The sequence below is a fragment of the Diabrotica undecimpunctata genome, chromosome 1, assembly GCF_040954645.1.
Source record: "Diabrotica undecimpunctata isolate CICGRU chromosome 1, icDiaUnde3, whole genome shotgun sequence".
Taxonomy (NCBI): domain Eukaryota; kingdom Metazoa; phylum Arthropoda; class Insecta; order Coleoptera; family Chrysomelidae; genus Diabrotica; species Diabrotica undecimpunctata.
The window spans coordinates 209,180,608-209,206,888 of NC_092803.1; the positions used below are offsets into that span (position 1 = coordinate 209,180,608).

Consider the following 26,281-nt stretch of genomic DNA (forward strand, 5'->3'; position numbering starts at 1 on the left):
ATAGTGTTATTAAGGCATCCTGCCAGTTTATTTGCTTTTTGTACTTGATCTTTCACTTCTTTATCCAGGTCTCCATAACTAGACAGTGTATTTCCCAGGTATTTTATTTCCATTACTTTTTCAATACTGATGCCATCAATTTCTATTTTACATCTGGTTGGTTCTTTGCTGACTACTTTTGTTTTAGTTTTTCTGAGATGAGATTGTCAAATTAAATTCTTTTGCTCTTATGTTAAATCTGTGGACTAGTCTTTGCAGATTATCTTTATCTTGGGCTATCCATATTGCGTCGTCTACGTAACAGAGTATTTTGATTTCTGTACTTCCTATTCTGTATCCTTTTTCTTTGTTAACGGTTTTGATGATTTCATCCATGATCAAATTGAAGAGCATAGGGCTAAATGAATCCCCTTGTCTTATTCCGCTGCCTATTTCTATAGGTTCTGTAAGTTGTCCATCTATTCTGACTTCCATTTTATTGTTTTGGTAGATGTTTTCGATCCTTTTTATAATATTTAGAGGAACTTCTCTATTATACAGAACATGATTTACATCTTTGAGTCTTCTCTGTCAAACGCTCTCTTTAGGTCAATCAGACACAGAAATGCTGGTCTATTATAGTCCAGTGATTTCTCAGTAATTTGATTTATAACGAATATTGCCTCTGTACACGATCTTCCACTACGAAAACCCTATTGGTTATATGCTAAACTCATCCTCTGATTTATTAGCACTTTTTTGTAGCTAATTTAGCTACAAAAGCTACAAAAAACTTAGGTTTTAAAGTAGTATTTAACAAATTTCTACCTCTGTAGTTTTCTGGCTGTTTTTTATCTTCTTTTTTGAAGAGTAGAATTAGTTCGCTCGTTCTCCATTCTTCCGGTATTTTATTGTGCTTTATAATTTTATTAATTATTGTTGTCAATTGTTCTGTCATTGCTGCTCCACAATATTTCAGTAACTCGTTTGGTATCCTGTCTTTACCTGCTGTTTTTCTGTTCTTTCAAGTATTTTTATATTTACATTTAGGTATATTAAGTTCTTCATTTGTGGTAATCGCTGGTGTTTCCGGTTCTAGCGTCGTTTGTTCTTTCTCTGCATATAACTTTTTTAGGTAGTTATTGTTTGTTTTTTGTTTAAATCTCAAGAATATATCTGTCATATTGAGATTACTGAGTTTTTATATAATATATTGAGTAAATTAAGATAAATAACATTTATTAGTTATCTTTATTAATCAAGCAATTTTTAACAATCTCGTTTTAGACTTTTGGATCTATTTGACCAAAGAGCGCGCGTATTTGATATATCCGGAGGGCTACTTAACCAATTTCCCTGGCTAAGATTCATAGCTCCCAAAAAGACAGGATATAGTTTAATTGCCCAAATTAATAAGGAATTAAAAGAGCTTTTGCTAACTCTCATACAAGACCACTACTCTACATGGGACGAAGGTAGGAGCGATGATCTTATTTACTCGTTTATAACTGAGATGAAAAAGCAAAATGGAAAGGATTCTACATTCACGGGTAAAATATAGTTAATATTAAAATAATATTACGATTTTCAGATCTGATCTACATACTTTTTATTTAAAAGATAGTTGCGGATTTTTTCCAGTTGTCGACAATCTTCTTTCCCTCCATTATTTGACTTATAATAAGTATGGAGAGTATCAATGAGCTTTTCAATATTTTTTAGCATTTATGCCAACATGCTACCTTATCTAGGTGCTTTATTATGTTTCATAGTCTTCTTTATATCATATTTACTAATTTTTAGTTAAATTTCATTTATTTTATTTTTATTTTGGTTTATAACTTTTTAATCTTTGAGTAGGAAAACTGGGAAAAATATGCGGCAATACTAGATCTGAAATAATATATCTTAAATAAATACTAAAAACTAAAATCTTGAATAAAAAAAATAATATATCTTGAATAAATACAACAATTTGCAAAAATAATAAAGAATAGTTCTAAGAACGTCGCGAGTCCAAAGAACTGAAGACTGGATGAAAGCATTGGACAAAATAAACGTAATAGACTGTACATAAACCATGAAGCAATGTAATTACTGATTTAGTTGAGATTTTAGAACAAACGGAACACCATTCACTATTAAAGAACGTTACGATTGTATGAACAGACCCAAAAATGGAAAAGTTGTAGATGTAGATGATATACGAACTGAAAAAATTAAGCACCTAGGGCAGCGTTTCTCAACCTTTCATTCAGGATCCAACCAATTTTCAGTAACCATTTTTATAACGTTCTTCTACCTTTCTCTAAGAGAGAAAATTGCCACTTTTTTAAAAGAGGAACAGCTCAACAACCGAAAAGTTTTGAGATAATTTATTTGTGATAAAATTAAGTTACTTAGTCGACATATTCAAAAAATTAAATACTTTATATCTACAACTTTAGGCAGCAAATATACATAGGTTGAATAGCAGTGATAAAAAAGTGTTTTTTTTTTTGTAGAAAGTTGGAGCTGTGAGGAACCAAAAAAGTTAGAAATGTTTGCAAATGTGAATGATTGTGTCAAAATATACAACAAAGAAACACAGCATGTGATAGTTGGTTTTTTGACAATTGAAAATTACTTATATATAAACTTATACGAAAACTAATATTGCACTGCAAGATACCAGACGCATGGGGAAACACCTTAATAATACCAATGTTCAAGAAAGAAGATAAAGAAGACCCCAACAATTATAGAGGTATAAATCTACTGAACACCGCACTTAAGCTGACCACAAAAGTCCTAACCAACAAAATCAATAAACTAACAACTTTGTCAGATGAGCAACAAGGATTCAGATCCGGAAGATCCTGCGTAGACGCTGTATTTGTACTAAGACAAATCACAGAAAAGGTCATTAAGTACAATAAACCAGCATATCTATGTTTTATAGACCTCAAAGGCTTTCGATCGCATCCAAGTTGAAGACGTTTTACACCTACTGTATAAAAGAAACATACCAATCAATATTATAAAAACTATCAAAAAAATCCACTTCCATAATCAAATAGACAAAGATAAATGGCCAACTATCACAGTGTATACCACTACAAAGCGGAGTCAGACAGGGTGACTCGTTAAGCCCACTTCTCTTTAATATAATAATGGACGAAATAATATAAGCAGTACGTAAAGGTCATGGTTACAGAATGGGGAAGAAAGAAGAGAGAAGACGAGCTCCAAAGATTAACACACATCTTCAATACAACAGCCAAGAAATACAATATGATAATATCAGCCGAAAAAACCAAATGTATGACAACATCTAAATACCCACTACGATGTAAAATCGAAATTGATGTGAAAATAATAAAGCAGGAAGCATGGTTTAGATATCTGGGAATAAATATAACTAGCTACGGAGATGTTGAAGAAGAACAAACACCTAAGACAAGATACCAAAAACAAGAATCTTTAAAGCAGCAATTAGATCTATATTATACACGGCGGAGACAAGACCTGACACATCTAAAAGAGTCGACTACTAGAAACAACAGAGATGAAAATACTCCGACGAATATCAGGAAAAAACTGTTGGATAGGTAAAGAAGCGAAAACATAAGAATAGCATGCAATATAGAAGACATAAATAGATGGGTGAATGGCAGAGGATAGGATAGTACGAATAGCACGAGATAAGTCACCAAATGGACGAAGAAGTATTGGCAGACCAAGAAAAAGATGGTGCGATAATTTAAACAATTTAGAAGGCTAATATTAACGAAGAAACAGGCTTTGAAGCCTACATACAAGAAGGAAGAAGAACAAGAAAGTTACTTAAGCGTGTTTGCACAGATTTTTAAAAATTATTTTCTATCTGACGACACATTGGTAGCAAGTTATAAGTGGGTTAGGGATACATTTCTAGATCTCAAATGTAGAAGAAAAAATCTTGATAAACTTTACTACAAGCAAATAAAACAAAGAGAAATTTTAGTAATAAATCTTTGAATTTTGAGTGGGAGTGGATAATGCCTTTTCTCAAGAAAATAAGAAAACAAGAGCATTTCGTATATTATAACCATTTTCCTACATTTGCGAAGCTCGATTTACATTGAAGATAAGCCAGATGTAGGCTTTAAAGACAAAATATAGATCTTGACTAAATATGGATAAAGAACTATAATGTAATATAAAACCTTATTTTGAAACAAATATAAGGAACTATTAAAGAAGTTTAAAAATGAAAACCCTACTTAATTATTGTATTTTCTAGTATTTTTTAATTTTTCTCATCAATATTCAACATTTATCGTTTCAGAGGATCAGCTGATTATGGTATGTCTAGATCTTTTCATAGGGGGAGCACAAACGTCCAGCAATACCGTCGATTTTGCTTGCCAATTAATGATTTTGCATCCTGATGTACAAGAAAAAGTAAGTGATTGTCTTCAAAAAGCTTTCGATCGAAATGAAGAAATTACTTACTCCGAGAGGCACAGGTACGAAATTTTCTATCTCAAAACATCGGTTTTTTTCTAAAATTCTTTAATTTGTTTCTTCCTAAGGGTTCCTTACGTAGAAGCAGTATTATCCGAGATATTCAGATTTCGACACGTAGCAGCAATAACTGGACCAAGAAGAGTATTGAAAGATACATATTTAGATAATTATTTCATTCCTAAAGTGAGTATGTCTTTAACAATGCTACGTTAAAAACAATCCTTTAATCAAAATGAATTAATTCAAATTACAATTTATAATATGTATATTTAATTAATTAAAGAGTTTTTGATACGTAGGTAATCATAAATATCCTATGATATATCTAAACTTACATATTTTGATATTTAAACTTTTATACTGGTCACTGTATAAATACAATTTTTTAATCATTTAATCCATTTAATCCATCTCCACAAGAAAGGAGATAAAACTCCCCCTGCAAACAGCATCTACTACTTGTGTATATAAGATAGTAATATTTTCTGCTGTAACTAGTTCAATAACCTTAAAACCTACATGAGTCCATTTCCAATGAGGAGTGCTGGTCTTTCGTTGCCTAAATTTTTTACAAAACTGTTGCAATTTGTAGTGTAATTCTCAAATACTGCAGTTTCCATGGATGCGTTAGAAGTTGTAGCATACATTGTTACTGGAAAACCTGTACCTTCTGGTGCACAACATTGATTCTTAATATTTTTACCTTTATATATAACTAAAGACAGTAACTTTTGTCTACATGTACTAATTGTTAATAAAACTCATACATTTTCTTTTCCTGATGTGCTCGTAGTTCTTGTGCATGGCTTACCTTTGGCATCTACTACTTCGCTTTTGGGTGGATCTTTATAGAAACTAATCTCATTACAGTTAAAGATCAGATAGGGTTTATCCCCTATTCCTAATTTATGAATAGTATCCTGCAGTAATTTAAAATATCCTTTAATTATAAATGGGTCGCACGATTTCTTGCGAGTAATTTCTACCGCCTGGGGTTTCATCTCATAAAAGAAATCAGCCAGTCTTTGTTGGGTTGTCCATCTTTAAAAAGAGTTTTTATTTTTTTTGTTTTACATGTTCTCCTACTAGGTTTATTACTTCTTTATGGAAAAACCACATTTTGTAGACCCAAAACAATTTGTTTTTCTACCTGAAAAAACCTAAAGCTGTAGGTCTTTTATATGAATCAGATTTTGAGCCTCTTCTCCCCTTAGCATGATCAATGATCATATTTAATAGAATCTTATAGAACTGTAAAAAAGTATCTTATATCATTGTAGGCATTACGTATTAGACAATTTACATCATTAATAGCTAAATTTAAATCTTCCTTGGAGTATGATTTACCTCTATCAGATTTATGTATATAACGCCTTACCATTTTATGGGACATAGTTACGGTAAGCAATTCAGTGGATGTTCTGCAATGAATCATAAATATTCTTCTGAGCAGTAAAAACAATGTTTCAGAAGATATTTTTTTATAACTTTTTCAAAGCTATTACAGCTTAGCTGTTTAATACTTTTTGTTAAAATATTGTACTAGTTATAATTATGGCAATTTTTATCTGAGAGATGTAATCTACAGAGATTTGTTCGTAGGTAGCGACAGTTACGCGTATTCTGGACGTGGACATCAGAATGCTTTATTAAATGGGCACATTTTCTGTGAATTTCAGTTAGAACTTGAAATATGAACAGAGTAGGTAATGGCCTAATTTTGAATTTGATAAAAAAAGATTGGCCGTGTTCTAGATAACTAAACCCTGCTAAAATCCTGATACCTTTCTTTTGCGTTCTAAAAATTTAAAGTGCATTTGTTGAATTACCCCATACGATTGCACCATAGTTTAGGTAGAGTAGTAGAGAGTAAAATAAAGAAAAATATGTCATTTTAAATGTTTCAATGTTGACAACCCAGGCTATTTGGCGAATAACAAATAATAAACTTGATAGCTTTTTCTTAAGTTGTGAAATATGAGCCGACCAGTTCAGTCGATTATCTATGGTTATTCCCAATAGTTTAACAGTCTCTTTGTTATCTGGATTATTGTGTAAATTCCTTGCAGATATAACCAAATTTTGCGTTTGTTTGTTTGCAGCCAATCATGTGTTAGATTTAATAGAAACTTCCTCATGAGACATTTTTAAATCATAATTATTTTTCCCTGATATAACGCATGTGTTATCATCTGCGAATTGTATGAATTTGTATAGAGATATGAATTTAGGCAAATCATTAACATAAATAATAAACAAAAGAGGTCCTAAGACTGAACATTGTGGGACTCCATGTTTTACGGATAGAAAATCGGAGAGATAACCTTTAGACTCTACCGCCTGGTATCTACCACATAAATAAGAAGTTATAAGCTTAAGAGGGATACCTCTGATTCCATAGTAATTTAATTTTTATAGCAAAATGTCAAGTGAAACGCAGTCAAAAGCCTTCGACAAGTCGCAAAGAGAAATTGCTATGCAATTGCCGCGTTCAAGCTCGTCAATCACCTCGCTCACAAGATTAATAATACTGTGTTCGTAGTAGAACGAGCACTTCTGAATCCATATTTTGATTTGCTAAAGTAATTATTTGACTCAAAATAGAAATAACATTGTTGTTTGATACCCTTTTCAATCACTTTCGCAAAAGTAGAAACAATGCTTGTGGGTTTGTAATTGTCAGTTTTTGAGGAATCACCTTTTTTTGTAGATTGGTAGTACTTTTGTGTATTTTAGTACTTCTGGAAATACTCCAGTTGATAGAACTAAATTAATAAAATAAGTGAAAGGTGTTAAAACTATTTGGTAAGTTTCTTTTTAAAATTTGCGATTAATTTCGTGAACGTCCCTATAATTACAATTACTAAGAGACTTTATTAATAAGAGAGATCTCTTCTTCCACAACGGGACGAAGAAAAAGGACTTGCTCGAAGAAGTATAATTTCTATAATTGAAAAGTACATCGAAAATAGTGGGAAGAGATGCAATTATATTCTTTATAGTAATAAACAATTGATTTATTTCGTCTGGAGGTAGATCAGGTTGTACCCAACTGGATATTGTGTTGTTTCTTTCGAAATTTACTATTTTCCAGCAGTCTCTAGGTTTATTATTAGAACTAGTAATAAAATTACAGTAAGCCGACTTTTTATCAATTTGTAATTGCCGATTATATTCAAATTTTTATTGTTTATATACTTTGAACAAATTGGGATCCTTAGTGGCATCTGAAATGTGTAAGAGATAAAAGAAAGATTAGATCTGTAAGACCTTAATTCATTATTAAACCATTGCACGGGTGTTTTTTCAGTAGTTTGTCGTACTTTTTTTAGTGGAAAATGCTTTAATATTAAGTTGTTATAAGTTTCGGTAAGAAAGAGTGTAAAAAAGTCAGGATTATTATTAATGTCATAGAAAAAGACCATCTTTGTACTAGCTAGCGCACTTTTAAGCTTCTATAAACCAGAAAAAGTTATAAACCGTTGAAATGTTTGATTAGTGTCAACAACTTTATGCTCAGAGTCAATAAATGAAAGTTGAGCTCGATGGTCAGAAAAACAAGGTTCAAATACACCCACTCTGTAAATATTTTCAGAAAAATTTGTCATAATGTTGTCGATGCAACTACTGGACTGGGATGTGAGTCTAGTATAATCGTTTAAAGTTACTTTTAGACCAAAAGATGTTAATAGATTTTGAATATCTAAAAATGGGTCAGATTCAATTTTAAAATTTATATAAAAATCACCAAGTATGATCAGTTTGTCTGCTTTACTAAGCAAGAACGTTATGACATTCTCAAAATTCACATTCATATAGGAGCAAGAGCGCATCATATATTAAACAGAAGAAATAATTTAAAAGTGAGAAAATACTATGCTCTACTGAAAAATATTTAAAAATCATGCCACTTATCACAATTAACAAATATATGTGTAACAATGTGCACGATGTTATGAGGTATATAAATCACACCAACCCGACCATTCACCAAAAACATATGACGATACTAAATGAATTAAAACATATTATGGTCTATTGACATCCAGTGTTGTCTAATGTATAAGATTTCTCGATAAATTTACAATACGTAAATTTCACAGAACCTTAGGAAATTGGTGTCTGTTTTAAAAATAATGGAAGTCGAGTATGCACTTGGTCCGATAACGCTCTTAACCACCTTACCTTATAAAGAAATTAAACAAGAGAAAAATCCAAGAGCTCTACTAGAAAAAATTAGGAGGAAACTCTTGGGTTTAGTACTGGGAAACTTTAGTACAGTCATCTAGTGAGATAATACAAAAATAATTTATAGAAGCAAAAATTTATAGAAACAATAGAATTTTTAATAATCAAAATATTGAAACGGTACACAAAGATCCGACAGAAAAGTATCAAAAACAAATTAAGCTAGCTTTAGAAAATTCAAAATCAATACTAAATCCAACAGAACAGAAATACCTCAATAGCATGAACCCACAGTCTCCTAAATTATACTCTTTTATTAAACTACACAAACCGGATCACCCTAAGACCTGTAGTTTCTTTTTATACAGCTACGTCATATAAACTTTCAAAAAAACTCTTTGTTAGAATCTATGGAAATTAACAAATTAGAAAACACAGACATAATTCTGAATGACCAACTTGAGACAAACAGTTCTCCCCTCCTCAAACTATTTCGTTAAAGACTATCAATTTATTTTAAACGCATACCAAACATAGATCACTTGAGAAAGGCACTCTGCCGAAACAGCTGTAGTGATAAGATTTTATAATATATTTTATGGAAGTTTGTTTTATTGTTCTTATTTTGATTTTAAAACTGTCTCCAATTAGTTGTTTAATGTTGTTCAGAAATAATTACGTTTTTTTAGGTATATGGTAATTGTACATCATTATTTAATGTAGCTCCTTCATTATTTATAATCCTGTATTCATTTTTAGTAGATAATTTTAATGATCAATTACCGATTAATTGATAGATAAAACATCGATGAATCGAATTCCTCAAAATAGTTATTTACTAATAGACAAAGCGAAAAGCTCGAGTTTGTTCGGACAAATATTCCCATGAGATTTTTTTTGCATAATCACTCACTTATGAGATACACCAAAATAAAGTTCAAGAGATCGCCCAGGCGAAAAGTTGTTTAAATTTTTTTTGTAATAATCAAATTTTTCGTTTCGAACAAATTTTTTTTAGGTTTCTTGGATCATTATGAATAAAAAAGATCTATTTAAGTTTTCTCTGCATTTGATCATTTACGAGGTATATATAATTGAAAATTGAAAAAAAAGGGAAATGACGATGTTCAAAGATCAAAAACCAAAATAAAAAAAAGACTACTACTAAACCTGTACAAGCTGCCACAGGGTTTCAGAATCTTGGAATGTGTATCATAAAGAAATGGAATATGTATAATAAACCAACTGTCTAGTACGTCTGGTTTATAACAGATGGTTTAAACGACCAAAAAAACCCTCTTACTAAATCTACTAATATAATTCCAACCGTAAGTCAAAAAATTGTTGAGTTGTCTCAACGTGTCAATTGGGTTTTTTCTTTCTTTGTTCGCCCAGAATTGAAAATGGGGTAAATACGTGCCAAATGTGAAAATGGTTTAATTTAACCAATTCAGCTGTTGCTCTGGTGTATCTTAATTAATATTTTATGGAATCCCATTTGATTCAAATTATACATTTTAAGTTTGATCGTCATAAATAGAAATAATGTTTTACTTGCAGGATACCACAGTTCTAATTAGTTTATATTCCGTCCACAACGATAAAGAATACTGGAAAGATCCTGAAGTGTTTCGACCAGAAAGATTTTTAGACTCAGATGGAAAATTGATTTACCACGAGAGATTAATTCCATTTGGTTTAGGTAAGACTACACAAATTACTTTTATTTTTACATCTGAATATACTGAAATCATTTTGATCCACATTTTTCTTCTTTTAGAACGTTTTCTGTCAAATATTGTTTCTTGAAAAACATCATAATCAGTTATCTGTTAGCAAGAAACTCCGCCGGTGTACCGGCGTGCACCAAATTTCAAAACTTTTAAGTTTGTTAATAGATCTGGCAATAAAGTTTTAGGGAAAAATAAAAACTGTAGGGTAAACTGTAAAATAAAATCAACCAGCAGTAATGAGTATTGTCACTACGAATTGGACTTTGAATTATTGTTTTCTTTTCATTTCCTTTTTGACTTTTGGGAAATTAAATAAAAAAACCTAAAAACCTATTAATAATTAAACCTAATTTACTACTACTAAAATATAATTTTTTATACATTTATAGGAAAACGCAGATGTCTAGCAGATATGCTAGCTAAAAGTTGCATATTCACATTCTTTTGCGAAATGCTGAGATCGTTCGAACTAAGTATTTATCCAGGATCCGAAATGCCAAAGGGAATACCAATACCAGGAATTACTTTAACTCCCGAAAAGTACAAAACGAAGTTTACAGAGCGACCCAATTAAAAACTGGTGCTGGAAATAGTTAAATAGTGTATTATTTATTTAAAGATGTAGTATTACAAATAAAGTGATCTTATTTACCGTTTTCACATTTTTTTTATTTCCATTTACTGTTTAGTGTGAATTTGCATGACAATATTGTATCTACGTTTTATTTTCAGCTCATTTCAGGATAGGAGAAATAGGTGAAGTGAATCCAGTGAAAACGGACTCAGAACTAGTTGTCACCAACATATTCTTCCAATTATCACCTCGAAAGCTGTACACGTGGAAATTGGAAATAAATATATTGGAGCAGTAATCCCCAAACAAGCAAAATATCTTTTTACCTGTTGAATTTGTATGTAGATACAAAGTGCCAAAATATATTTTCAGCATTAGATACAAATTATTAATCTTAAAATAAAACAAATTAATAATCTTAGTGTACACAATTAACTTCAGAAAGCAGCAAAATCGCATTGTCCTCTAATAAATGATATCCCAATAATTAATACAGCAAATCTTTCATACAGTATATAATCAAACCGTAATAATTTTTAATTGTGGTCTTGAAATACTGGAGATTTTCATGTCAGACCACCACAAAATCTCTCTATCAAACGCCTTCTTAATATCAATGAAAATCATATGAGCGTTGGTATATCTGCTGTTGATCAATTTTCATTGGAGGCTGCTAACAATGGTAGTTCCTAAAGGTACGATTCCTTCAATGACTGCAGACGGCCGTTGCCATCCAGCAGCAATTGCTGTGGTATTGATTCCGAAGTCAGCATCAGCTACTTCAGTTACTTGGCGGCATAAAACAGTTCAGGTTGGGTATTATTTAAAAAAATATGGAGTACGAAATGCTGCAAGTTTTACTGCACAAAGAAAAAGATGACGACGATTTGTTATTGTATTATTGTTTAAAGAGAAATCATATACAACCAATAACCATTGTACTTAACTAGACTGATAGAAAGCTTTTGAATCACACCGATCAAAAGATTTTATTCACATTTTCTGCGATCTTCCAAACATTTTCTTTGAGATGTAAATGTTTATAATACGCATTTTTGCAGTCGAATAAACAGAGATATTTAGACATTAGGACAATAAAACAATCACTTCTTTGTTTGTCAATACTTCCATGTCGTCCAAATTCGCGACGGCACTAACGGAAGTACTGTGTTTGTTCGGTCGACACAGCAGCTGGCGTTCTGCCGAACAGCAGTTGCAGTCCTACTAAAATAGGTGGGTTTACATCAGCATCAAAAAACCGTAATAGTTGTTCTATGTTTTTATATCCTACTAACCCACAGGAAATAACTAGTATAGTCGAAAGTTTTAAATCCAAACATAGTTGTGGTTTTGATCAGATTTCCCCTAAGTTATTAAAACAATACATTCATGCTCTCGCAGATCCACTGACGGATATTTGTAATGCCTCTTTTCAACAAGGAATATTTCCTAGTATGTTTAAACTATCTATTGTAATCCCTTTATTCAAAAGTGGTGATAAAGATGACCTTAACAACTATCGTCCCATAAGTCTCTTATCTGTGTTTTCAAAGATAATTGAAACTCTGGTTTATACTAGAATGAACGCATTCCTAAAAAAGCATAGTGTCTTGGATAATTTTAAAGATGGTTTTATATCTTCTAAGTCTACAACTACAGCTCTTGCAAATTTCGTCAGCTTAGTGTTGGATGCTTTGGACAGACGAGAGAAGGCATGTGGTTTATTCCTCGATTTGTCCAAGGCTTTTGACACTTTGGATCATAATTTGTTGCTAATAAAACTTGAGGGTATTGGTATTCGTGGTGTAGTTCTAAAATGGTTTACTTCCTACCTAGAGAATAAAAGACAAAAAGTAAAGATAACATCTAATGAACTTGTAAACGAATCAAACACATTGGATATCCATTATGGTATCCCTCAGGGTAGTGTATTGGGTCCTCTACTTTTTATAGTATTTATTAATGATATGGCTTTGTTAACTAATTCACTGACTGGGGTTAACATCATCAGTTATGCGGATGATACTAACATTCTAGTCACAGGAACGTCTGATCAAAATTTGCAAAATAAAACCACACAGATACTATCCACCATCAACAGTTATTTCTTATCCAACAAATTAGTTTTGAATAAAGAGAAATCAAAGTATATGATTTTCACGTCAAATAATTTATTAAACCATCAAGCCACTATAGAAGCAGCAATAGATAAAACAGACTGCACGAAGTTGCTGGGGGTACTTCTAGACAGTAATTGTAAATGGTCAAACCACATTTCTAATTTGAAATCCAGATTAAGTAGCGCATGTTATGCATTGAGAATTCTTTCACGTCTCTTTCATACATCAGTATTAAAAACAGTATACTTTGCCCATTTTTACTCAATAGCCAAATATGGCATTGAAGTCTGGGGTTGTACCTCTGAGTTAGAGCAGATATTCGTACTTCAGAAAAGAGCTATTAGGATAATGTATAAAATGAAATTTAGAGATTCTTGTAGAGGCATCTTTAGACAAAACAATATTCTTACAATTCCTGGTCTGTATATATTTTCGTGTATAATGTATTTACATAGCAAAATTTATAAATTTAATAAATTTCAATTTAACCATGTTTATTCAACAAGATTCAGAGACAATCACTTTATGCTTCCACAACATCGTTCTGTTTTGTTGGAAAGTAGCACACACTATGCAGCCATAAGTTTCTTTAACAAATTACCAATAGATATACGAATGAATTTACATCAGCCAAACTTTCGGAGGTGTGTACATCAATACATTTGTGAGCTAGAGCCATATTCTAAAAATAACTTTTAAGTATGTTTTATCGTGTTTATTAATTTATATACTTTTAAGATGTATTTCTGTAACTTTGACTTGTCTCATACATGTACTTTGTATAATGTCGCATGTGATTAATAAATTTGACTTGACTTGACTTGACTTGACAGTCAGATGCCGAAATCTGTCCCATATAAATTAATACTGCAAAATACTGACGTCCGCGCAGCGGCAACTGTAATTGTCGTCTGCAGTTGTAGTCTACCATCTGAAGTCATTGTCAGAATCGTACCATAACTAATCAAATTATGAGAAGATCCAGATTCCACAATTGTCATTACATGAGCGAACGATATTATAATGCTTATTAGCCGAAATGTTCAATTTTGTATAGGTCAGTATTTATAGATGTGGTCATTATAACAGTTTTTGTCAATTTTATTTTTCAAGTAAGATTTGCAATCTGTCCAGTTTGGACAATAATTAAACTTGATAATTCAAACAGATAAATTAACATGAGCAAAGAATACCTGCCAGTGCTGCTACCTTCCTTATTAAATTTAACTAAAATTAATGTAAGTAATGTAATGTAAACTTCAAAGGTTTGTGTCTGTGTGTTTGTGTTTCTCACTTCCCTGCTGTTGTCCAGTAGGTTTATCGCACTAGAATTTGGGTAAATTTCTAACCGCTTTAAATGCCTATTACTACACTTTTTTATTTCTTCGCGCATAACACTCACAGCGAGGTCACGATGTATGACTTCATTAGGAACAGGATCTTCTTCCAAGTAGCCAATAAAGTTGTCTTAATTTTAATATAAGTTGTTTTCGTTTATTGAAGATGTGGTTTCTCCAAGTTAGTCGTCTATCAAGATGAATACCAAGGTATTTTGCACTATCGGATTGTGGTATATCTTGATTGTTTAGTTGTACAGGTGGATATGTTGTGAAAGTTACATGGTTTAACTTTCATTAACCTTGATTCGCCATTTTCTTAACCACATCTGAATGGTGTTTAAGTGGATTTGTAACTTTTAGATGTTTCGATCGAATTTGTGTGCGAAGAGACGATGACAATGTCATCAGCAAATGTTGCCAAGGAACACTGATCAGAAGTGGGTAGGTCGTCCGTGTATAATAGATATAAGAGTGGACCAAGCACATTACCTTGAGGTACGCCAGAGTTTTTAGGTCTCAATGCTGTTATCAGCGTACCGTATTTTATCTAGAAATGTCTATCTGTTATGTAGGATTTAAATATCGTATAGTATTCAGATGGTAGTTATTGTTTAATTTTATAAAGCAAGCCTATATGCCACACTTTTAAAAGCTTGTGTGATGTCCAAGAAGACTGCAGAACAATACTGCTTTTCCTTCAAATCCTGGTTTATGATATTAACAACTCTGTATACTTGGTCAATTGCAGCTTGTCTTTGTCGAAAACCAAATTGGTAGTCAGGAGCTAAGCAGTTTTCTTCTAGGAAATAACTCAATTTCTTTATTATTAGTTTCTTAAGAATTTTAGTAACAATTGGTAATAAACTAATGGGTCTATATAAAGTTACGGCTTCTAAAAGTTTGCCTATTTTATTGAATAAAAGTAACTTAAGCCACTTTCCATTGTGAAGGAAAATATCCTAATCTTAATACCTCGTTTTAGATTTGTGTAAAGGTAGAAATAAAGGTAGTTTCCAAGTGTTTAAGAAATATATTTACCTTTTCGTCATCAGTGCATGCCCAATGTCCGTTACTCATTTTCGTAGGTGGTATATGTTGTACAGACCAACTCTGTGGTCTGTGTCGTTTTAACTGACAAGAACCACGTGTCCAAGTCGAGCAAAGATACATGTTGCTCTTTAAGTATTAAATCTTTATCCAATGTCATCGACCTAGGGTCATATTAGAATTTAAATTTTGAAACATGTAAAACCATATATTGATGTCACAGCTACTTTTTTAGTATTAGCTTCAATTACAAAATAAAGCACTGAAGATGATCTGAACGAGATCGAAAACGTCACGTTATGCACCTGTGTAAATTTTGACCACACTTTTTAAAAAACTTTTAAATTAAATGTTTTATACTTACATACAAATGTGAAGTGTTTTACTTCTGTATAAGTTTTTTAACGATGGTATACAGCCAACTCATCCACATCATCCACTTTCTTGAATTCATTCTTATCACAATAAAACACTGAAAGCTTTGTTTTCAAAACTTACACAAAATTTATTATAATATCTTATCACTACAGCTGTTTCGGCAGAGTGCCTTTCTCAAGCGATCTATTTATGGTATGTGTTTACACTTTATAGAAAGGTTTGTCCGAAGTTGGTCATTCACACTGTTTGTTTTAAGTTGGTTATTCAGAATTATATCTATATTTTTTAATTTGTTAATTTCCATAGATTCTAATAAAGATGACTTAAGCCCTTTATTTTGTATGTGAAGAATTTGAAATTCGTCATTAAAATAATGATTATGATTTAGAAGGTGAAGTGCATATATAGAATCTGTTTTTCTATTATTAAAAGCCTTTTTATGTTCTGCTATACGTTTGTTAAAATTTCTACCAGTTTGACCGATGTAAGATTTTGGGCAGTCTCCACATTTAAGTTTGTATACACCACTGTGTAAGTGCTTTTTATTTTGGCTCTTGTTGTTTTTAATATATTTGCCCAAGTTGTTGTTTGTTCTAAAAACTGGTGTTATTCCTTTCTTTTTTATGTGTTGGGCTCTTTTGGTTGATATCTTGCCTGTTAATGTAATCGAGCAGAAATACTAGTATTTCCACCACCAGAGAAAAAACCCAGTACCTTCTGCTATTATTATTATTATTATTAACTTACTTAGTAATAATCATAAAAGTTTGAGAATATTTATTAAAAAGCAGCTTATGAGACTTTAGACAAGAAAAAAAAAATAAGGGCCAAAAAAGAATAGAATAGGTACTTTTCGGGAAAAAATAATTTACCTACAAGTGTATTTGATTAACTTTTTCACCAATTTGTATGCTAACGAATCTTGTGAGTGTATTTATTTAAAATTTTCCACAATTTATGGAGTTTTAAATGTTTTTTGAATGTATATCATCATTCATTAGATATAGCTAGTTATATTTTTAGTTGAGTTATCGAAACTTCTTCCTCGCTTTCCCTATCATTAATTTCGGAATTTTAATGTATTATCTGTTTGAAATTGGAAATTTATGATAAAGAACACGATAAATAAATGCCACAATTGAATTTCTAATTATTTTATTACTTAACACAGAAACAATGATAATGCTGCTATAGTACTGACTTCTCTTCTTTATCATGTGGTTTTCGGTAGTATTGGTAATTGTTGTTATTTCTTTTTATCTGTTTTCATTGACTATAAAACCAAAAAATTATCCTCCTGGTAAGTATATATCTTAAATTATTTAAATAGCTTAGATAATTCTTCTATTAAATATAAAGACATAGTAGTCGATTTTGAAACCTTTCAAGTTTTTAATAACACACTTTAGATCGTCAGTCGCTCTGGTCGGTGGGTGTCCTCTGCTACGTAGTGCTTCTTGTGTTGGTCTCCACTTAAGAATACGTTTTGTCCATCGGTTGTCTGATAATCTGGCGACTGACGTGTCTTGCCCAATTCCATTTTAGCGACGCGATTTTTTCGATAGCATGTGTTGTTTTTATCTTAAGAAATACTTCTTCGTTCTTTATAGGATAGTACAGTGCAAAAAATATTTATTTCGAGGTTGTTAGTCTTGTACGCAACCTTTGTATCTTTTTAAAACGTGCTCTAGCCTCTTCTATTCCTGCTAGTTTTTAAAATTTCTAAATGTATAGAAGCAAAGCTTCTATATATTTTGCAACCTAAATATCTTTTTGAAACCTCTAACTGGTAGTTTAGTTGTCTGTAGTTGCTTTCCGATACAGGCGCGATTGTAAATTGTAATAATGTATTCCAAAGAAGAGAAGATAATAATGCATTTGTTTAAGACTGTAGAAATACGAAGCGGATCATCGTCATTTCGGAGTTCCATGACAGTGACCTGGCGGACCCAGAGTATGCACTAGACAGTGAAGATTCGGACAGTGTTGGAATTAGTGAAAATGAGGTTTTGAGAAATGAATAGTTAAATAATGAGCGAGAACCAGCACCTGAGAATGTTTCCATATGTGAAGATTGGCAAATACCTGATCAGCAAAGGATTAAAAGTATAAATTATAATACGAATTCCGAAGAAGTAGGCGTAAACCCCGATCTAATAGATACAACGCAAGATGCCAGCCCTTTTAATTTCTTTTATTTGTTTTTTGATAAGAAAGTGGTATCCCTGTTAGTAACTCAAACAAGTTTAGTGGGTATTCCCCTTTCTGGCTTATAATTGGAAAAACACACAGTTACATATTATATAATAACAAACTGATAGACTACATGGCCAAAAACCGATTTGATTTGGTTTCATATTTCGGATAACTCAACATAGGTTCCCGGAGATCGGCTTCATCAGGTTCCCCCCCTTATTGACTTACTAGTGGATAAGTTAAATCACTGAGTAATTCCCGAAATGTCATTGAGTATAGATGAGTCGATGGTACCATTTTAAGGTAAGCTAAGTTTTAGACAGTACCTGCAAAACAAAAAGCATCGGTATGGGGTTAAAATGTTTAAGTTTATGCTGGAAAGGAAGCTCAGCCTGGTATGTCTATATCCTTGAAAGTGGTTATGGAATTTATGAAGCCATATTTAGATTTTGGTAGAACACTATATGCGGACAACTGGATGGTACTAAAATAACACTAAAAAAAGTTAATATTGTTGCAACGCAAAATGATAATAATGGTGTAATGGTTTTAAAGTGGAAGAATCTGCGAGATGTGCTTGCTATAAGTTTGAAGCATATGCCTTCTATGGTAAATGTGATACAAGGAAGAGAACACAAACTTAAACCACAGGTTGTATTAGAATATAATGCAGGAAAATCCTTCATAGATGTCTCGGATCAAATAAATTAGTATAATTCATTTAAAAGGGGGTCATTGAAATGGCATCCAAAAGTTGCCTTTGATAATTTACTAAATGTGTCGCTGGCTTGAACCCTCGGGAATGAGATAAGGTCGCACTTTACAGTCGCACTATCCATAGCTTGATTCGACCGGAGAAAGTAGAGATCACGGTCCGTGGATACATTCCTCCTGGATTAATTTTGGAAATATCGAATTTATTCCATACTTTACGGACACACTGTATAGTGAAGCGATTTTTAAGAAGTCCACTAAACAATCCATGAATAAAATTTCCACATAAAAACTAAATATGTAACAGACCTTTTTATGTATGGAAGAGAAGGTTTAGGTACTATTTTATTCAATGGAAGTAACTGTAAAGTTGGAAAGATTCAAACATTCTAATCTATCTACAGCAACATTCTATAACCTAGCAAGAAATTAAAATTTGTTTAATTTACTAATGAAACGTCAATAAACGTACTTTAACCTTTAATTGTGGCTTATTCCCATTTAAATAGTAATTACTTTAAAATGCCACAAGAAAATAGCTTCAGAACAATATTAAAAAAATTAAAATTTAAACAATTTTGATGATGAATTGTTAAATGAATACTCCATTGAACTGTCTGAAAATAAAGATGTTTGAGCTAACCTTATATAATATTTTAGTGTTCTGGAGAAATCTCAGAAGAATCACTAATATGAATGTAATGTTTTTTTTATTCGTTATTAAATTTTTCTTTACATTTTAGTGTGATTTCTTTGGCAATTCATTAAATATTGGTGTTTTTTGAAATAAATTTTACGTTTAGCTAACAGATAAGTAATCGTAACATAATTTGAGTGAAAAGATGGGTACATTTTATTCTATGAATAAATGTCTATTCTCCAAACAGCTATCTGCCAGACAGGGCAATACTTATCTGGAGGTGAAAAAAAGTTTATTATTTTAAAAATTTAATTTTTAATTCTTTTGAAAGTTAATTGATCCTAAAATATTAGCTGCGAATTTGGTGATCGGTAAAAAATATAGTACAAAAGTGGAGCTTTTCCTACAAATAAATTGCCAAACTGGAATTACGCAGGATTTTGTACGGTAGATCGATTTCATAAGACAACTTTACGCAAAAGTTCAGCCATTCTCCAAAAGTGACTTATTGTTATAAAAGTTGTTCAACTGACTAAAATATTTATTGAATTATTTTAATATAATACAATTTGTTTAAAATATAAATAAAAAATTACTTTATTCTATTTTAAAACTATTATTTAAATTTTAAAAATTGAGAAAACATAGTATGAAAGCTCGCGAGAGTCTACAGTACAGCCTACTGTACCATCTTTTTCTCTATCCTGTCATTTGCCTAATTTGGGTTGCCTTTTACCATTCTTATTTTTTGCATTCTTTGGTAGTTTGTTTCATCTTATTTGATTTGTTTTGAAGTGTTTCTATGTATACTTGCATAAGCATTTTTATGACTATAATAGTTTAATATCGCCGATAGGCAACTCTTTCAATTGGTTGTCTATGGAAGTAAATTTGCATCAGATATGTATGTCTTTCCATTTTTTTCCTACTGTACTGATATGATTCATTTGACCTCTAAAAATCATACGAACGAGCTGAATTTTACTGAGAATATCAACTTTTAAATCTTAAAATGGACGCAAAAAACTGATTCTCCTGGGCTTTGCCCTAAAATTTTTTTAACAAAAATGTAACAAATATCAAATTTTATCCCATTTTAAGGGTTTTACCTAAATATTTAGTGGCTTGACTTAGGTACACCTGGTAAATACACTGATGATGAACCTATGAGTCCGAAAACGTTCTGTGCTGTAGCCCGAAAGGGTCTTTTTAATTATATATCTTGTATAAAGAATTTTTAAATAAACTTTTTTAATATACAAATCTTCTAAAAAAGACAAAGATGGCATGGTTCGTAGAATAAGAGAATTATATGAATAATAAACAAAAGATTTAGTAATATAAAAATAAATCAATGCTCATAAAATATTTAATTCGTTTTAGGTCCGACTTGGTATCCTATTGTAGGAACTGTGCTAGAAGTGAAAAAGCTCTTAAAAATATTTAAATCGGACCATCTCACCCAGTTATATTTGTCTAAAAAATATAAATCTGACGTCATTGGTCTTCGAAACGGCAAGGAAAATGTCATTGTGGTATTTAACCATGCTGCTATTAAAGCTATATTCAAGAGAGAGGAATTTCTAGCGCGACCAAGGAACTTCTTTTTTTATTTACGAAATATGGGGATAATAAGAGGTGAGTCGTTTTGGACAAGAAATGGAAAACAGTAAACAATTATTATATTATAGTCATGTGTGGAGTATCCCACATGGGTGTTTTTTTAATATATATATATATATATATATATATATATATATATATATATATATATATATATTGAAATGATTTCAATATGTTAAAAAGGATACAACTTAAATGGATTTTTATATGAGTTTGTTGTTCATGAATTTTATGAAGCCATCACAATGTGGGTTCGACTCTGAAATAAAAGAGAGAAAAAGATTAGTAAATTGTTAAATAAATTAATTTTGACTTACCTGGTATAGTGTTCATAATTTCTGAATAGTATAGTTGCCTAGTGTATAGGTGAATCGTCTAAACCTTAAAAAGAACAAAAAAAGAAGAATTCTTAAAAAATATTTAAACATAGAAATTTTAAAAAACGTCAGAAAATAAACTGTCAAGCAAGTCTGTGGGAACTAAATTAATAGGGGTTTTGTTAAATAAGAAATTACAATGATGTGGAGATGAAAAGAATAAATTGTATTAGCATTGTAATAGAATAAGTTTTATATCTTAACATTTTTTTTTATAAATTACCAAATTAGATGTGATTAAAGTGATTATGAGAAATTAATGTGGATTGACAAATGTGTCAGAACAGGACAGTTTTATGGTTTAAAAAAAAATAGAAGACGAAAAGAAAAAAGGACGTTGGTTGCTGTTAGCAACGGATAATAGGTTTTTTGGGAAGGCCGACGAGGATTTTTCGACGAAGGGGAGCCCTGAAACTGTGGAATAGGTCGGGAGTGTTTTTTAACTCGTCTAATTAGAATTTTAGTTTTTCCACAGTTTCCACAGCAGAGATATCCAGAATTTGTTCCAGAGAGTAAGAGAAACAATTTGATTTATAAATTATTATTGGAGTACAGAAATGTGATTTAAATTGAGAAAATTAAAATTCATGAATTAACATAATTGCGATAGGCCTTAAAAAAATTGAAAATATTAATGATCATTAAATTAAAAATAGAATAGTACATACCTTAACTTCCGAAGAGAGGATTGATATTCCAGTTTCACCGATTATTTTGCGAGTAGTTAGTTTTCTTTAAATAAATCAGAACTGTTTTAAAGTGAGGTTGGATAATAATTTTCAGTCAGCAGAAATTATATGTCATAAATATAAATATTTAGTATTTAAAAGCAATTTTTGGTATTACGATTTTATTATTCATATTTTGGCAGTATCTTATTTAGGCTGCTGAAGTGACCCTGGTTACGATGTTTCTTAATATTGTTCTCTGAAAAAAATTATGAGTTTTGGGGAAACAACTTTCGATGCCAACATGGATTGAAGAAACGACGAACAGCTTATAAACCTTTCACCACTAAAGAAGTCTCAAACATTATCAAAGAACTTCATAACTGGAAATCTCCTGGACCAGACGGAGTTCAAAATTTCTGGCTAAAGAAGTTTTGGAGTGTTCATGAGCTTTTAATAATATTAATTAATCATATTATTTCTAATCCGCAGAAAATACCCCCATTTCTTACTCAGGGAACCTCTTATATAATACCGAATGATCAAAATAACACCCAAGATCCAGCCAAGTATCGCTCAATTACTTGTCTTCCGACTTTGTACAAATTGGTCACATCCTATGTAGCTCAGTGTATTTACCAACACTGTTCTCCAAACAATATAATAGAGCCTCAACAGAAAGGGTTCCATGGGCTGCAAAGAACAAATTATTTACTCCTTCTACTACTTTTTTACTCCTTCATTTACTACAAGAAGGCCTAAAAACACATGGATAGTTTATAGATATACCGATGTATCGAATTGTCCAGTCCAAAGGACTGGGAAGCAAAGAAACTCTTTTATTATGGGATTATTTTAGTGAAGATATGACAGCGCAGCAGTTCTACTCTATTAGCGGCGCCAAACTAGCAAGGAAAAGTGGATGGAACCTATGGAAAAAATGTACGGAATAGAAAAAAAAATGTTGACACATACCTCTTCCTACAATAAGGAGTATAAAGACTTGTCAACTCTTGTACTAGTGAATTTCTGGTACTAAAATTTAAAAAAATTAGGGTCTTTAAATTAATAATTTTAAAAACTTTAAACTTTGTAGAAGGGTTCAGGAAACGACATGTGTGTTGCAGTACTTCCAACTCTGATTTCGTAAATAGACAAGCAAGGATTTTTTGTAAATGGAAATACAAATGTAAATATAAAAAGCATGCTGCAAGTACAATGCGTTTATTAGTTCTTATTACACAGAAATACCTCACGAGAAAAAACACTTTTAAACAAATGCAATTATATACTATAATCAAAAGGTAGAAATTTCTTCAAATTTCTAAATATTAAAATTTGGATTATTACTGGTTTGTTCTTCCATTGTTTTAGGAATAACGATTGTAAGTGGTAGACTTTGGCAAATACAAAGAAAGTTTGTAACAAACCATCTTAAATATCTAGGTATGGGAAAAAGCTCTATGGAAGTGTTTTTAAGAGACGAAGTTACTGAGATTTTGAATATATTGAAAGAAAACGAAGGAAAAGAACTGCGCGTTGATGAAATATTCACTGTAACAATACTAAGTATTTTGTGGGCATTTGTATCTGGAGTTCGATTGGACAAACAGAATGATCTTTTAAATAGGTAAATAAAATAATTTTAAGCTTAATTTTTATTTGTGAATAATTCTTTATGAACTTTAATTCTTACTTAACATTAAGAAATAGTTTTGTGAAGGTTTGGTATTTATAAAATACAACAAGATACAGAAAAGACTTCTCTTTAAATAAAACATATATTGTTTAAAATATAATTAATATATTAATACAGTTAATCCAATAGGTTATTAAAGGTTCTTGAAGAAAGAACGCGGGCGTTTGACATTGCAGGAGGATTGCTAAGTCCCTTTCCATGGCTTAGGTTTATAGCTCCTGAAAAAAGTGGATATAACTTGGTCCAACAGGTAAATGCACAAATGAAAGATCTAATTTTGGAAACAGTAAACGAACACTACGCAAATTGGACGCCTGGAAGAAACGACGATTTAATTTATGCTTTTATAACCGAGATGAAAATCAATAAGGATCCAGACAGCACGTTCACAGGTACTTTCAGCATTAAATAGTACTCTTGTGAAGTGAAAACTGTTTTTTATTGGTTACGTCACGTATTTGTCAAACAATTCTGTTACTATTAGTTGTATTATTTTTGTAGAGAACCAGTTGTTAATGGTGTGCTTAGACATGTTTTTGGCGGGGTCTCAAATTACTACTAGCACACTAGATTATGTATTTTTTGCAATGATTGTACACCCAGAAGTTCAAGAAAAATCCAGAAAATGTCTTTGGAAGGCGTTTAGCAAAAACGAACATATTGATTATAGTGATAGACACAGGTAAGTTGTAATATAAGTTTGTAACTAACAGTGAGTTGTTTACAAAAAAAATGTATATCTTTAAACTGTTTTAATAAACTTGACAGTTTTGACTGAAATATTAGCAAAGAGCTTTGTTTTCCTATAACATAGCAACCTGTAACGGGATTTAATTAAGCATCAGATTCAAGTAATCTTTTTAATAACGTGACACACATTTGAGAAAATATATTATTTGTTTACATTGAAAATATCGTTGTAACGAGGACACACTCTGACCTAGTGAAATTTGCAATTTAGTCCAAAGATTATTAAATAACGTGAATCAATTAACAAATAACAAACATATTATGATAACAAACTCACGTGTGTTAAATAGCTGGAAATCACGGGATTATTAGCATTATCATTATTGTTAAGAAAGAAGAATCAAGAGAATGGTCTAAGTTAATATTGTCAACGTCAACTGAGTACTATCTAGTATTGTACTTTGATAACTAATAAACCAAATCATAAGTATCTAGTGTGTTTAAATAAATATACCATACGATACTATAAGCGAAGCATTATTTATTACAAACCGAATAATCACCAATACCTTCTTCAAATTATCAAACAGATGGTTGTATACATGGCGATGACCCGAAGACACTGGAGCAACTAAATAAGAAATCAGATTAGCTATTCTTTAATAATAAGATTAAAAAAAATCAATAGCATCTATAAAAACCTACCATAACCCACTCGTCGGTAATTTTCTTCTGAAACTTAAAAAAAATCAATAAACCTAATATTATAAGATATAATCTCAAATAACTATGAGATAATAATATCTAATAAAAAATACGGGATTATCTGAAGAACAACATATAATTTTTTTTAACATCCCAATATATTTACAATCTGTAATATAATTACAAAAAGTAAGTTGTCTGTCAATATGTAACAATATAAATATTATTAAAGAAATGTCTTATAGAAAATTGCCCATTGATAAATTCCTGTGTATTCTTGGCACTAGAATAGTATCACGTATGTCTTAGGGTTTGGTTGGGTTTCTGCTTCTAGATTGTAGATAGAAGAAGATGTAACCGTAATAAAATTATGTAATCACATTTTTAGGGTTCCCTACATTGAAGCAGTTCTTTGCGAAGTGCTACGGATGTATCACGTGATGCCTGTCACAGGACCGAGAAGAGCTACTACAAATACCGTTTTAGAAAACTATTCAATACCTAAAGTAAGTGGTTGGCTCTAAATTTCCCTTAATCGTTCAATGCCTTTTATATATTTAATTTGATTTTAGGATACGACAATATTAATAAATATATATTCAGTAAATCATAATAAGGACTATTGGAAAGATCCGGAAGTATTTCGACCCGAAAGGTTTTTAAATAGCAATGGAAACCTTTTCTATCCAGAATATTTCATGCCTTTTGGTATAGGTATGTGGTTTTCCATTTCATTCATTCTTTACTTTTCATAAGATTTTGAAATTGTGGGATACATGACAGATAGTCTTCGAACGCTAATTTCTGGATTTCTCTTAACTTCCATTAAAATAACATCTTCATGTGCTGCTGTTTCATCATTATGTCGCCCTGTTTCTTTATTTTTTCGTACTACTGAACCTGTTTTTATCTATCTATCTATCTATCTATCTATCTATCTATCTATCTATCTATCTATCTATCTATCTATATGTTGATGAAGAGCTGTATATGTTGAATGAGTGTGATGCTCACGATTGAGAAATTTTTTAGCTTATTTACGTTCTGCTGCTTGAGCGTTAAAACACCTCATTTCGCCATAAACTAAAAGCATATCAGCGTAAAAATATTTTTGTTGAA

At 31.2% G+C, this 26,281-nt stretch overlaps 1 protein-coding gene across 1 annotated transcript in view; it reads left to right on the top strand.

Annotated features, from left to right (window-relative positions):
* LOC140437335 (uncharacterized) overlaps nucleotides 1-26,281 on the top strand; it is a 43,900-nt gene that overhangs the window by 15,999 nt on the left and 1,620 nt on the right. The window contains 13 exon segments of the mRNA XM_072526812.1: nucleotides 1,267-1,529; nucleotides 4,289-4,469; nucleotides 4,536-4,653; nucleotides 10,219-10,360; nucleotides 10,781-10,971; nucleotides 12,267-12,417; nucleotides 17,022-17,150; nucleotides 20,784-21,038; nucleotides 23,443-23,698; nucleotides 23,897-24,159; nucleotides 24,269-24,449; nucleotides 25,551-25,668; nucleotides 25,735-25,876. Of these exon segments, the coding sequence (XP_072382913.1) occupies nucleotides 1,267-1,529; nucleotides 4,289-4,469; nucleotides 4,536-4,653; nucleotides 10,219-10,360; nucleotides 10,781-10,971; nucleotides 12,267-12,417; nucleotides 17,022-17,150; nucleotides 20,784-21,038; nucleotides 23,443-23,698; nucleotides 23,897-24,159; nucleotides 24,269-24,449; nucleotides 25,551-25,668; nucleotides 25,735-25,876 (2,390 nt within the window).